The sequence below is a fragment of the Colobus angolensis genome, unplaced genomic scaffold (genome assembly GCF_000951035.1).
Source record: "Colobus angolensis palliatus isolate OR3802 unplaced genomic scaffold, Cang.pa_1.0 Scaffold6, whole genome shotgun sequence".
NCBI lineage: Eukaryota > Metazoa > Chordata > Mammalia > Primates > Cercopithecidae > Colobus > Colobus angolensis.
The window spans coordinates 21,508,050-21,523,579 of record NW_012119598.1 but is presented as its reverse complement, the minus strand read 5'-3'; the positions used below and the strand labels follow the sequence as shown (position 1 = coordinate 21,523,579).

Here is a 15,530-nt window from a genome sequence, read left to right as displayed (position 1 = left end):
CCATCCACAAGCCTGAACTCTTAAAAAAAAAATCATTTTATTGATCCTTTACCATACAAAATTTATTCAAATTACACCCATTTGAAGTGGTAAGATCACAGCTAGAGAACAGGTCACCCTGTAACAAATCTATTTACAAAATCCATCATAAAAGCTTTTTTTTGTTATTGTTTTTTACATTATATTACATATTTTCTTTTTTAAACTAGCATACAACACAAAGCTAAACTGATTCGTAGTTTGCCTACTCCCAATTTTGGGAGAAATACTTCCTTTTTACAAAATCACGTACCCCGTAGGAAGAGAAATTCCCACACCCTGACAATTGCCACCCGACTTACTCTGCAAGCCATCTTCCTTCAGATCCCTCCTTCTCATACACACGAGTTGTCATGCACACATTGAATTCTTATTTTCTTTTTCCTGAAAGCTTAAGCTTTAAATACTGCAATTTTATTTACAGATCTACACATACAACAAAAATGAAAACAAGAACCACAACAAAGAACAGAAAAAACAACAAAACAAAATAACACTCTTAAAAAATTACAAACCAGCTAGAAAGTATTCTGGCAGTGTTTACAAATTAATTGCTATTTTTGTACAAAATTGCTAAATAATGAAAATGTGAGTAGACTACATATCAACTTAAATAAAACGATTGCTATGCACAACTCTGTACATATAAACACATACCTAACACTGTTTGACAGCTCATGTGTTGCCCTTTATACATTTTATTTTCTAAGGCTCACGCAGTCATAATTCGCACACTTGTAACTTTTAGCCATTTCGTGTGTGAGCTTTAATAGCAGCAACTCAATGGTACCAGGAAACCTGCATACTTAGTACTTAAAGTAACGCAAATACTGTAGTACTAACCCACTTTGTGTGCCGGATACTAAGTCAGAAAGAAAAGTACTTAATGCAAACAAAATACAGTATGGACATCTAATTAATGTACACCAGTTAAGCCCAGTAACTGGAAAAAAAAGTCTTATGCATGAAGGAACTTTTAAGACTTATTAGTATTCCTTTCATTTTTAAAACAATAAATACGGCATTACATTATGAAAAATTTCAACAAAACACACAACAATCTAGCCAGGTGAGCTCAGTCTTTAGACTTTGGAAAAAATCAGCTTTGTGCAGCTGGCAAAGAGAATTACACAAAGCTGGAAGCAGAGGCAGCTAACCAGATGAGATAAATATGGGAAATGGGGAAAAGCTTGGCATAAATGGTTTCCCATACAGGAAAAAACCCCACAGTGCATTTCCAGTAGGCACTTAACACAAAGCTCCCTCTCCCTCCCCCACCCCAATGCTTCATCTAGGACCACACCGACATTTTGTACCAAGTCCAGTGTGTTTGAGGGGAGGAGGCCAGGGATGGAGGCTGAAGAAGAAAAAAGGAAGATAGTCTGCACCTTTGTTTTTCTTCCCAAACATACACCCACGCATACCCACACAAAGAGTTTAAAGTGCTGGTGTCATCTGTCTTGACCCCACCACCACTTTGCATATTGTGGAAATCTACCTGGAGTAAACTGGCTGGGGCTCTTGTGGTTTTTTGTTTGTGTGTTTTTTTTTTTTCCTAAGGGATATTTTCAATTCAATTAAACATATGAGTTGAGTGCCTACTATATGCCTACCATTGGGTCAGGCACATAGCATTTCAATTTAACTGTTCGTTTTGAGGTTTGTTCTTTATCTGACTCCCTCATTCCCGCAGTCCTTAGCATCCAAGGAATGGACCGGAGATACTACGCCATATTCCTAGGGGGAGATAGCCACTGCCACCTGCCCGAGGGAAGGCCATTCTTGGACATAACTGGTAGGATTTGCAGCTGACACAAAGCCTCCAACTTGGGACACCATTCCTGAAGAGTAAAGCGGGAGACGCCCTGGCATTGTTTTGCTTCATTTTCTACGTCCCCGACTTCCCTTGGTCCAACTTATTCCTTCATAGAGGAAGGGGAACGGGGTCTGGCCAGAACTATTCCAGCCCCCGACACAGGGCTGCTCCCTGTTCCTGCCAGCTTAAGGAAATGCCACTCACACAACGGGGATGTCTTTCTCCCTAGAGGTCTCTCCCTCTGACCCCATCCTGAGAAGTGGTCTCCCTGAGTGCGGTGTAAGAGAGCCCTTTCCCCCGTCACAGGGGCCCGGGAAGCCCAAGGATGGAGGGACCCATGCTTGCTGCTCCTTGGGGCTGTTACGTCATCTGACCTGGTTCTCCTTTCCAATGGGCCACCCATGTCAGCAAGCCCCAGGACTGACTCACTCCAAGCTCCCCCTCCTGGGAATGGAAGCACGATGGGACAAAGCTCCTTGCAGAGGCTGATAAACCTTAGATCACACAGGTTTAGATGCTCTGATCAGTAGAGGTTCTCTCCCTCTGCTTAAGTAATGTGAATTTGCAAAAACCGCTTCAAAGTAAACAATTAAATTGAAATGGTGATGGGTGCCACAGGAATGCTTAAATGGCAGCTAAAAAAAATAAAAAGTCTAAAACAATCCACAAAGAACTAAGTAGGCATTTGCTACAAATCAACTGGAAACTCACAAACACATTGGGGACAGGGGAATGGGAGTGGTTCATGGAGACAGGAAAATCCACAACAGCTTAGAGTGGCAGAACTCTACTAGTCTTCTGTATCTGCAACAAGTATATTTGAAAACAGGTTCTTCATCCAGAAGGCTGTGGAGGTTTTCTTGACCTCCTACTGGGACACACAGTTCATAGCTTAAACTGAATTATGACAGTAATTTAAATATTCCTAAGAAGAGCTGAAGAAATCCATTTCATACTTTTGCATGACTTCAAGTTTGCATTTGCTGCAGTTCCATTCCATATTAGCAGACCCCAAAGACATGCATTCTGCGGAGAAGGCACGGCTTGAAATGCTATTAAGGAAGATTGCTGTTTCCCAGTGGGCCAGGTGGCCAGACCCCATTCTACAGCCCATCCGTCAGGCACAGCAAGCCAATCGGGGGAGGAAGGAGGAAGGAAAAGTCGGGGTGAGAGACACCTGATTGCACATTTTCTCACTTGCTGACTTAGCCAGGAGATCTTGGAGCCTGGAGCAAAGCAGGGCTTTCCCAAGGGAGCCTGCAACTGTGCGTTTAGACAATTTGTTTATTAATTTTTTAAAAAATTCATTAAAATGTCAGCTTTCTTCTGAAGTTTGTAGTTTACTTCATGATACTCTCTTGGAGGAAGAAGGTAGGAAGGGACAACACTGCATGACAGATGTTCTGGTTCCATGATAAAAAAATATCGGTTTTTAAGGAGAGTTCACACGAAGCATAATCAACTACACATGAAGTCTTCCACCAGTGGGAGCTTTTCCAAATCGTAAGCATCAAAGAGATCGCTGATGCCTTCCTCCTCCCCGAGGCTCAGGAGATAGTCCTCTTGCAGCAGGGGAGGCAGTAAGTTCACAAACGGTCCTTCTAGGTTGGAAGGAATTTGGTCCTCAGTCTGCTGTAAGAGGTTGGCTGGGGAGGCCAGAGGAGAAAGGTTTCCCATAGAAATTGAGCAATCGCTATGTCCTGAGTTGGTTGAAGCCAAGTCTGAAAGGAAAACATTGGTGGAAACAAAAAATAAGTTAGAAAAATCAAATGAATTTTTCTGGAAGAATGTATATGCTGCTGTTAGAAAAAAGCATGCGCCTTCTGCTAATAATGACAATGAGATGACTTTATGATGCAGATCACCTTTTATGCTAACAGGTATAAAAAAGTTCCTTGCCACCCCTCTCCCCCTTTTAATTTCTGAGACAGGGTCTTATTCTGTTGGCTGGAGTTCAGTGGTGTGATCATGACTCACTGCAGTCTTGAACTCCGGGGTTCAAGGAATCCTCCCACTTCAGCCTCCCAGGTAGCTGGGACTCCAGGTCCACCATGCCTGGTTAATCTTTTTTTTTAGAGACAGGGTTTTGCCATGTTGCCCAGTCTGGTCTCGAACTCCTGGGCTCAAGTGATCTGCCTTCCTTGGCCTCCCAAAGTGCGGAAATTACAGGTGTGAGCCACCACGCCTGGCCATCTTTCTTTGGCCCTAGTCTACTCACCTCACTCATTTTTCAAATAACTAGTCAATAAACAAGAATGCATATAGCTTCAACGATGAGAGGATAACAAGTTCAAAAACTTCTCTCTGCTAGCTAGTCATTGTTTAAAGAAAATCAAAACAAAACACTATATACATACTGAAAAGTTGACTTCCTAGTAGAAACTCACCAGCTGAAAAAAAAAGCACTTTTTCTTAAGAGAAGGCGTCTTGCTATGTTGTCTATGCTGGAGTGCAGTGGCTATTCATAGGCAATCATAGCTCACTCTAACCTCAAACTCCTGGGCTCAAGTGATCCTGTTGCCCCAGCCTTCCTGTAGCTGGGACTACATGCAGAATTCACTGATTTTAACCCAGTCTTTTTTGAACAACCAGCTTATTAAAAAGATCTCTAAAAATACATTTAAGACATATCCACTTTGGATTTCTGTGGTGAAAAAAGATGGCCTTTTGTTTTACCATTTCAGGTGCTGTACTTTTGCTCAGTATTAAATCAGACTTATTCACTTAAATCACCCTTATTCTTGCTACTATATAAGGAGACAATAAGAAAAAAAAATTGCATGTATATCCTCAAGCTAGGAAATGGAAAAAAATACATACTGCAGAGAGCTTCCTTTGCTCTTTGCAGAGCAGGAAGAAGTTAGACTTCTTTCCTTTTCATGTTTCTGAGACGGAGTCTTGCTCTTTTGCCAGGCTGGAGTGCAGTGGTGGATCTCGGCTCACTGCAACCTCTGACTCTCTGGTTCAAGTGATTCTCCTGCTTCAGCCTCCTGAGTAGCTGGGATTACAGGCATGCGCCACCACGCCCAGCTAATTTTTGTATTTTTAGTAGAGACAGGGTTTCACCATGTTGGCCAGGATGGTCTCAATCTCCTGACCTCGTAGTCCACCCGCCTCGGCCTCCCAAAGTGCTGGGATTACAGGCGTGAGCCACCGTGCCCAGCAAGACTTATTTTCCTAAGGTTCTCCTCCCATATCCTTTCCCCATCTCATTGGGGAGAAAATAAGACAAAAATTCTCCAACAAAGGCTTTTCTTGGCAAACCTTTTTCATTTCCCTCTCTGATGAGCTCTGCGGTGTCATTCAAAGGTGTGTGGTCAAGTGTCTCTGATGATCCACCAAGACAGTTCACAGCTTTGCTCCTCACTTTAGCTGGTTTTCAAAAATGCTGTGAGGAAACATTCTCTGCCAATAGCAAAAGCCTGAAGTGACTCCATTAAGTGGGTGAAGAAGCCATTTTTCCAAAATCATTATTTTCTTCTGCAAACCAGTCAGAATGTCTTTTAGAACATGTTACCTAATAACAATAGAAGTTTTTGTTTCTTGCCTAGGCTTGTGGTTCCAATACAGATGGTTCTAGTCACCCACATTTTTAACATAGTTTCCAAAAGACAAAAGTGGAATTTTTACCTTTGGAAGTGGGTTTAGGGATATTCCCATTGTGGTCTTGGTTGTTTGTTTTCATTGGACTGTGTGTTTCAGTCTCTTCTGGACATAAGTAAACCTCAATGGGCCCTTGGGTACTTGCCAAATGTATTTGTAGGCTCTATGAACAGAAATGGGAGAAGTTTGAATCATAAGTTCTTTTAGAAATAAAAGCCATAGTAATTTTTATCTAAAAATGGAAAGTAAGAACAATGTTCACTGTTCACTTGCTTTTTCCCTACTAGTCCAACTCTATCAAAGACTGTCACCCTCTTGAGCAGGGGTCAGCAAACCACAGCCTAAGGGCCAAATCCAGTTCACCACGTGGCTTTGTAAATAAAGTTTTATTGGAAGAGAGTCACACTCATTCCCATTGTTTATTATTGCCTCTGGCTGTTTTCATATTCAATGGCAGAGGTGCACAGTTGAACAGTCTAGACACAGGGTGTAAGGCTCGCAAAGACAAAAATATTTACTATCTACCTGACAGTCAGTGAAAATGTTTGCTGAGTCCTACCCTAGAGAAAGAAAACTTTTTTGGGGAGTTTGGGGGAGGGGAGAGTCAGTCTGAAAATAGCACAATGGGTGAGGTGAATTGTGTTCTTCAGATATATTCTTTTTCTGCAAATTATTACAAGGTCCTTTAAGTGTTCCAAATACAGTATTTCCATGTTATTGTTCCTTTATGGTAGGACTTTTTCATGTTGAACTGTATACTGATGAATAGTATTCGTAAGTGCTAGGAACTGCATCTATTAAGAGAATGCAGTGTACTAACAGTTAAAAATCTTTTTCATCTAGGTCAAAGAGCTATTATTATCTTTTAGGGTAAGAAGTCTACCCTAGATGGAAGCGTGTAACTTTTATTCTCTTTTTATCTCCTATGGATTTTCTTTTTACTATAGCTCTTTATGTTATAGTTGTAGTCTAGGCCTCTATTATCCAAGTATATCTGAAAATCATAAAAATATGCCCCCTACTTTCTTACAATATTCTAGTCTATCAGCTAACCCAAAGCCCCATTTGATCTCTCAAAATGTTATAAACCAGGGAGAGACTTTAAAACATTTATATATCTGTTTGTGGTGGGGACCATATACAGGATAATCAATATAAGCTTTCCAAAGTGATTCCAATGGATCAAAACCATCTGACGACAAATTATGAAAAAGAGAAAGTGCAAGCGGGACAGGGTATCATATACCACTTTGAACTGAACATCCTGCTAGGTCAAAGCTAGGCTGTTTGAATACTCAATGAACATCAAACCGTCGAAATGTTTTAAAATGTATGGTTAAGTAAAATAAATGGGAAAGAACCATCAAGTTCATAGGAGGGGGACAGGCTTTAACTATGAGTCAATGACTCTTCAATGTCAGGCATTCCAAAAAGATCTTTGCAGATGAACAAAGACGCTGTCTCCTTACCTCTATTGAGTCAGGCACTTCAAGTCTTGTTTCTGGAGGGGCTTTCACAACTATAACAGTTTGGTCTTTAAGGCCACTAATTTTTCGAATATCTTGATATGTAACATAAGCTAACGTAAAGAGTGTCAAGGAATCTTCCATCTAATTACCTCAGATATTAAGTATGATGAAAATGACAAAATAGGTGCATGGAAAATTTTAAAATATTTTATGACTTAGAAGTACGCACATGTCTCCCCTTCTGGACCTGCAAATGTTTAGGGTCTCCCATGAATCTTCATTTCTGGTTGACACTCTAAACAACTAAAGAAATGAATAGCTTTATCCCACCCATTTCTAAAAGACTATGGCTATGTAAAATATGAAACATAGAAACAGAATAGTTAAAATAAATGATCATATGAAAATCAAAAACTAAGTGGTCAGAAATTTTATCTTGAAGCCAAGGTCCTTTGCAGCACAGGCATTCCATGAACTCCAATAAAGTGTTCTGTCACTCAAACTGAATGATGGCAGATTCCAATTTGCAGGAAAAAAAAAAATGTAATCTCTATTAGCCATAATTTTTTTGAAACTCCAGTTACTTCTATCTATAAGCAAGTGTCAGCAGCCACCAAATAAATAAATAAGTAACAAACACATTAGTGGAAGAACTCAGAATACTGCTCAGGCAGACAGCTTGTTTTCGTAAGTGCACCTGGGCTGGTTGTGATTATGTATTGCCTACAGAAAAGAGTGTCATTATTTCTGTTAGAAAAATTATCCTTTGCGTGGTACTATATTAACTCTATCAATATTTCCGTGTTCATGAGGAAGAAAGCAGTTTCCAGGCGCTCTGCGACCTGAATGAATTTGAGAAACACTGATTTAGGAAAAGAGAAAAGAATAATATCTCAGTACTCTTGGTAGGTATTTCTTTTTTCTTTTGGGGACAGTCTTGCTCTGTCACCGAGGCTGGAGTGCAGAGGTGCAATCTCAGCTCACTGCAACCTCCGTCTCCCAGGTTAAATGATTCTTGTGCCTCAGCCTCCCAAACAGATGGGACTACAGGCGTGAGCACCCCCACGCCCGGGTAATTTTTTTTATTTTTAGTAGAGATGGGGTTTCACCATGTTGCCCAGGCTGGTCTTGAACTCCTGGACTCAAGTGATCTGCCTGTCTCCGGCCTCCCAAAGTGCTGGGATTACAGGTGTGAGTCACGGCGCCCGGCCTTGGCAGTTTTTTCTAAGCACTGAACAATTCTTTTCAATGTCCTGGCAGCCAAGCCTAAAAGGCTATCATGAAAGAATATGGTACTTACGATATGACAAAAGTATTCAAGTGAGCTTGACACTTGGCACTAAAAGAGAAAAGTCTGCATGGCTTTCTTATATAAGGGACATGGAGTAAACAATTAATGTACAATGTCTTTAGCCAATTATTATTTTTTATATGAACCCACAAAAAATTCCTAGGACAAAACACCAAGTAACAAACCAATGAAGGCATTTCAGCAGGTAGTATAATGTATTTAATAGCTAAGAGTCTGTGATCTAATATGTTTAATATAAAAAAAGGGGGGGCTTAGAGAGCCTGGATGAAGTCATGTCCCTTACAATAGTAGCTTCTGTCTTTCTTTTCTTTCTTTTTTTTTTTTTTTGAGACGGAGTCCTACTCTGTCACCAAGGCTGGAGTGCAGTGCCACGATCTCAGCTCAGTGCCACCTCCGTCTCTCGGGTTCAAGTGATTCTCCTGCCTCAGCCTCCCGAGTAGCTGGGATCACAAGCACGCACCACCACAGCTGGCTACTTTTTTATATTTTTAGTAGAGACAGGGTTCCACCATGTTGGCGAGGCTGGTCTTGAAGTCCTGACCTTGAGTGATCTGCCCGTCTCAGCCTCCCAAAAGTGCTGGGGTTACAGGCATGAGCCACCGTTCCTGGCTGTGGTAGCTTCCTATTAGAAACTGAAGGCAGCTATGGAACTACTAATCCAGAAAAAAAGCATATTCACACAAAACTGCAAACATATGTAGGGGATCTATCATAGACTATCTCCTTCAAATCTTTACAGTTGAGATGATGGCTAATTCAGTGTTGAGCTTACAGTGGCTGCTCTTGCAGGATTCTGGGTTTTAGATCACTACATAACCCATCAAAGAAGCCAATGGATGCCTTTATAGAAGGCCAGGCAGTTCTGATTTTTTACTGAGAACACTGGAAAAAACTGACAACCAGGTACTTACACTACAGCCCACTGTCAGAAAGCTGTATGACAAGAACTTATTAAAATAAAAACTCATCGCTTCTTGGCCTTTTGGCTAAGATCAAGTGTAAAAGAAAAACTCATCTACAATTACTCAACATGCTGCAGGAAGGAAAATTTCAACACATTTGTGAACAAGCTGTACCAATTTGGGAACTGAATGGTGAACAGAAATAAATTGTGCAAATATATTTTCTAATCTTACAAACTTAAAAGTGCTTCCTTTGTGGCTCCCTCCTGAATTTACTCCTTGGGTTCGAAGTTTCCTGCAAGGAAGCTTTCATTTTCGGCAACAAAGGCCCCAGAGAAAGCTAATATAGGTGACAATGCCATAAGCCCACATGTCCTGGAAGGCTGCCAATCACATGTAACCACCCGTATCTTCCACAATAGGGCTGCCAACCAAACAATGAATGCAACAGCCCAACTGTTGGTTTCTCCCCCTGTAAACCCACTCTGCCCACCACTGGGGGTCCAAATCACTATACCTCTCTCTCTTCCATCTCACTAACGATCGGCTGACAAGGTTAATTCTCTGTCAACAGGAAATGAACAATTGCAGGTTTGAAAAACTGCCAACATTGGAAGAAAATAAGTATCTCCATATCCTCCAAGGGGGGGCCTGTTAAAGATGAGACACTAGAAGAATCTGGGCAGAACACATTTTATTTTCTGTCAAATAATGGTAGATGTGGAATCCTCAGAAGTACGGAACTAAAACTAGAGATGGGATAACTTACAGTATTGTTTTTTGTCTTCTTCTAATAACTGAGAATATTGGCAAGTCTTGTTTGACATAATGAGGCAATCGCTCTCTTATTTTGTCTGTGGTGAGATGATGAAGAGCAAGTTTTCCTGAGATCGTCAATAGATTGTCAGGAAGTTGAGAAAAAGAACTGACCTTTAGTATTTTTATTTCCACGGACTAATGTTTGTAGCGGAACAGATGAATTAAGAGGGGTTTCTCAGGTCTTGGGGTGCTTTTGAAATCAGTTTTTGTATTGGGAATCAGTAGAATGCACTTTAAGAGTTATAGTATGATTTTTCACTACTCTTTCAAACCCTTCAACTACAGCCCAATCAGATAGATTTAACCAATTTCAATTGCTACAATATCTGGTGAAAAGAAAAGAGAATGTGAGAACCCCAACAGTGACAGCTAACACCCACCAAAAATCTGGGAAGCCAAAGACGAATCTGCTTAGTGTTGTCATTAATATTAATACCGACACCTTATGTATCTTTTAATAGTGTGGCCTTACGCTGGAAGTGTACCCATATGTCTCAACCACACATGGAAAAATGCTTTAAAAAACAGTTTCCACCTGGTATCAAAATAGATAATAGGATCGAGTTGGTGACTATCTTACCATAAATACTGACTTTTTAGGCAAAGCTAACTGGGTTTGCATACACATGTGCCTACACACACACACATACACACGCAGGCACACAGGTACTCATTTGCATGACATCAGAATAATAATCTACCTTGTGCATAAGTCAGATTGTCAACTCTGGAAATAGTCTACGAAGCACTAACCCCCAGTGAACCGGCGGCACAAAGGATATCTTTGATTCTCTGAATCCTCGGTTAACAGTTTGAGGTCCAGGGTGCAGCTTTGGATCAGTTCATCTAATTTCTTCTCTTCCTGACTGAGCTCGGTCACTTCTTTTGACAGGCCTTGACACTGGGCCAGCATGCCCCCATCCTCAGACAGACTGCAGCCCCTAGAAACCCAAACACAGACTCTTCATGGCTACTCATGGGAGGGAGGGGAAGGAGAAATGATCCTTTGGGTAAAAGTCTCCTCTTGACACAGGAGGGCACATTGCTTGTTAGCCAAGTGTTAAAATTGGAACATTTATACATATATATTTTTTTTCATAAATACAGTTCTGCACTTTTCACAGCATAGAAATTTAGTGAAAGAGCACTGCTATTTTCAGGATTCTTTCCTCCAGGGGAGGTCTATTTCTTCAGAAGGTTCAAATTCAGAGAGCAAAAGAAGGCAACCACCTTCCTCCCCTGCCCCATGGCTCCCAGGTGATGGGGGAAGAAAGGGGAAAAAGGATAAAAAGAGACACAGAGAAAAGATGGAATGGTTCAAAATTAAAAAAAAAAAAAGAAAACAACCCATCCAAAAAAGCATGAAAAACCCAGGTAATTACTGAGGGTCTTATACCAACAACCAAAAAGAAAAGAAAGTAAAGGAAACAGACGTATGTGATGTATGCAAGAACCGAGACCAGTACCCAATATGTTTCTCTAAACCAGAGGCCAAAATGGGTTACCAAACTTTAAACAAAATTCCAAAAGGTACAAAAAAGGTACCTATTCATCTTCTATCTGAATTAGTATCTTTTCAAAGCCCTCCTATAACGGAATTATTCCTTCTAAAATGCTTTAATAATTCAATACTGTGCTTATAGTGGCTATTTAGATGCTCTAAAAATCACAAAATATATTATATATGTAATCATACAGGTGGGTGTATAAGTATCATGCTACCATCCCTGCTCTACAGACAAAATGGAGGCATTTAAGTCTTGCCTTAATTTACCCAGAAAGTGAGTTAATCTGCTATTAGAACCATGGATAAAGATACTCTGTAACTATGCAGTTGTACATATACACATAGATAACCCACAAGCCATCATCTCCAGATTCTTATTAGAAACAAGCTGAAGACGTGTACACATCTGTCAGATACACATGTGGGTGCACACAGACATCAATGTAACAGATGAACAGCAGTCCATTTGCCAATTGCAGGGACCTCTTTAAGGATCCCCTTGCTTGATGCTGATCAAATATAAATACTTTTATCTCTGACAGTATCTAAACAAAGTCTCTTTGTAAAGAGACTTTGAACTTCTGGCTTAGAAGCCGAGGAGGGAAGAGAGAACGAGAGAGAAGAAAACAGTAGGAGAGAAAAGAAAAGAATGTGTGGGCATGGATGTGAAAGTGCGAACTACGAAACCAGGCAGTTTGAAACGACCCCCTCAGAGCCAGGGCATGGGGAGGACTCCTACTCACATCCATTGGACGTTGTTTTTAGACTTCTTCTTAATGAGGTGGATGCCTTCCAGAACGTTGGTGATATCATAAATCCTTCTCTTTTGCACTTTTAGCACTTCTGCTGCCTTGTTCAAATCCAAGACCCCATCGGGTGACTGGCTCAGGAGCTGAATGAACTTCTTGGTGAGCAGACCAAGAGACGTATCATACCGCGTTTTTTCTGAGGGAGATTTTGGAGCTTAAAGAAAAACAAAAACCAAGCGGGTGGGGGATAGGGGGAAAGGTAAAGAAATGAAGGGTGTCTTTGCAGTCAAGCAAGCTCTCTTTCCCACTGCAGCCAAAGTATTAGTATCTGAAGCAAGGCTGTCATTGCTGCTGTTGTTGGCAAGTCATAGAAAGCTATGAAAGTTTTTTATTAGAACAGGAAGGGACAGTAAAAATTCCAGGGTTTGATGAAAGCATTTCACCTTGAATTTCTCAAGTTTCTACCTTGGCTTACACGATTCCCTTTCTCTAATGAAGAATTTACACATAGCAGGAGCTAAAAAATATCTTTCAAATGAATGAAGGAGTGCTGTGACCTCAGGGGACCAGCACATATGAGGCCTACAGTGATGGAGCCAGGCGATGAATCTCACTAGCACTGCAGGACAAGGTCTTAAATAGACCCGTCTCAAATGGCCTTTCAGGCTCTGGTATCTGTGTGTGCATGTATCACCTGTTCAACAATTTTCCAAATAATGCTTCATTTTGATAAATAATTACTTGGAAAAGTCTGCTGCCAAATCTCCCCATCTCTCTTAAAGGAAATTTCCTTATTTAATATTGTACTTGTTCCCCCATAGGTGCACAAGTCAAGGTTTTAATTTAGTGTCACACACCATTTGTGGATTGCCTAATGCATGAACTACAGGAAGACAGAGAACAAAGTCTAATTTAGCCCTTATGTTAAATGCAAACACATACATAAAGGGACTATTTGGCTATTTCTAACCTACGTTTCTCTCTCTCCCACAAGAAACGGTAAAAGTATTTGATAGAAAGAGAAACAGCCTGCAATTTATTGGGCTCAATCAATTCTTACGCTACCATATGCTGAGCTGGAGATTGAGGTCGGCACAGACACTAGTGACTCTGGCATAGTTCGTGGACATCCAGTTTGCCTCGGACTCTGAAGCAATGTCCATTAAGGGAAGTTAAAATTAAATTTGATATAGAATGATGCCAAAAGCTCGTATTCCGAGTTGGAAAATGAAACTGCATACAGTTAAAAGAAGCCTTCCCTTATGGTACCAGCGTGACTCTGTAGCCTTTCACTGGTTGTCTGCTGACATTGTATTTATTTTTTTGGATAAGCACAGAAAGAAATGAAAAAGAACAAACCATGCCAGAATTATTCACACCTCGGCATCCTTCCGGCCACAAGCTTTGAAAGTTGGAAATTCCACACCAAGAAGAATAAGGAAAGAGATGAAAGGATCCTTACTTTTTGGACTATCTGGACTTCGCAGTGCAGCTCTTCCTTTGCCCTTGGGGGTTTTTAAACCATCTGAGAGGTACTGATGACCACTTTCTCCTAGCTCCAGCCTTCGCTTTGCCTGTAATAAGAAAGTGCGATCTCTCGTCACCGGTCATATGGACAAGAACAAGAAGGGAGGCAGTTTGTGGGCTGGCCTGCCAAATGCTGCAGGCTCATGCCAGCTCTCACCCCTCTGCTCCACCCCACTCAGCATCTTGTCGTTCCCTAGAGCCAGGATTCTAGCTTTGGAGGCCGGGTTGTCATGCACACTCTCTTCACCTGCCGTGATCATCCGTCCACACCCAGATGGACAAACACAGCGATCCTTCAGCATTAGGTTCAGGAGTCACTTTGTTCATTGATTCAACACATCATGTGCCTGGCATGGGGCTGGATGCTAAGAATATCACAGGCGCCGTGGGACTTAAATTCACTTTCCACAGTGAGTCTTTCCTGCCCATCTCCTATTCTCTGACCTGGGTTGGACCCCCTTCCTTGTGCTCCCCAAACACTCAGTGTTTATTTGTATCATGACACTTATTCGGTATTAATGCAAGACTTATCTGTTTCTCATTTCCTTTAAGGCAGGGACTGTTTCCCATTTATCTTTGTATACCCAGTGCTTGGCACAGAGCCTGGGTTTCTGTAGATTTTCAATCACTCTCTCTATATACTGTATACTCAATGAGAGAAAGGGTGATTGAATAGTAACACAACTAGTCACAGACTACAAATGGTCCTTCATCGGGAAAACAAATACTGCAAACATGCAATTTTGGGCTTCAACCAATATTACTTTCTCCATTTTCTCATCAAGCCTGGCAAATGAGAACCCCTTGTCTAAGCTTTTAATTTAATTCCAATTCAATTTAAAAATATCCACAAAGTGTCTTCTAGGTACCTAGACACTGGGCTCAGTAAGCAAGATAGATAAGGGGCTTCAAGTCCAAGAGAAAAGATAGATGGTTAAGCAGTTGTTAAGTACCAACTGTATGGGTATGACAGGTGTTTTAGGAAATAAGTGGCACCAACCAGACACTCAGCACAAAAATATGTATTTAGGCTCATTTTCAGGCAGATTCTTCTAATGAGATTTGCAATTTTTTTTTTTTTTAGACGGAGTCTTGCTCAGTCGCCCAGGCTGGAGTGGAGTGGCGTGATCTCACTCCACTCCACTCAACCTCCACCTCCAAGTTCAAGTGATTCTCCTGCCTTAGCCTCCCCAAGTAGCTGGGACTGCAGGTGCACGCCACCACTCCCAGCTAATTTTTGTATTTTTGGTAGAGACGGGGTTTCGCCATGTTGGCCAGGCTGGTCTCGAACTCCTGATCTTAGGTGATCCACCCACCTTGGTCTCCCAAAGTGCTGGGATTACAGGCGTGAGCCACCACACCCAGCCAAGATTTGCAATTTCAAAATAACTCCCCATGATGTGAAAATGTATGTAATAACTTATCAGCGGAAGCTAGAAGCTAGATATTCAGCCCCTCTATGGAAAGTTACCAGCTAACCCTGCACCGTCTACTACAATAGCCACTGGCTGCTAGCTCATCCAAACTGACACGTGGTATAAGTGTAAAACACACGCTGAATTTCGAAGACTTAGTACAAAACAGGGTAAAATTATCTCAACAATTTTAGTAGTGATCACGTTAAATGAAATAAATAAAATACAACTGACCCTTGAATAACATGGGTTTGGACTGTCCGTGTCCACTGACTTTATTTTTTTAGAGACAGGGTCTTACTCTGTCGCCCTGGCTGGAGTGCAGTGGTGTGATCTCAGTTCACTGCAACCTTGACCTCCCAGGCTCAAGGA

General features: G+C 41.3%; 1 protein-coding gene across 1 annotated transcript in view; it reads right to left on the bottom strand.

The window, feature by feature from the left end:
* Positions 1 to 15: 15 nt before the first annotated feature.
* The window catches only part of E2F3 (E2F transcription factor 3), a 94,981-nt gene continuing 79,466 nt past the window's right edge, over positions 16 to 15,530 (bottom strand). The window contains exons 2-7 of the mRNA XM_011962765.1: positions 13,679 to 13,790; positions 12,211 to 12,412; positions 10,743 to 10,901; positions 6,928 to 7,042; positions 5,486 to 5,621; positions 16 to 3,576 (exon numbers count right to left, since the gene is read on the bottom strand). Coding sequence (XP_011818155.1) covers positions 3,314 to 3,576; positions 5,486 to 5,621; positions 6,928 to 7,042; positions 10,743 to 10,901; positions 12,211 to 12,412; positions 13,679 to 13,790 — 987 coding nt within the window. The 3' untranslated portion in view covers positions 16 to 3,313. The remainder of the gene's footprint in view (positions 3,577 to 5,485; positions 5,622 to 6,927; positions 7,043 to 10,742; positions 10,902 to 12,210; positions 12,413 to 13,678; positions 13,791 to 15,530) is intronic.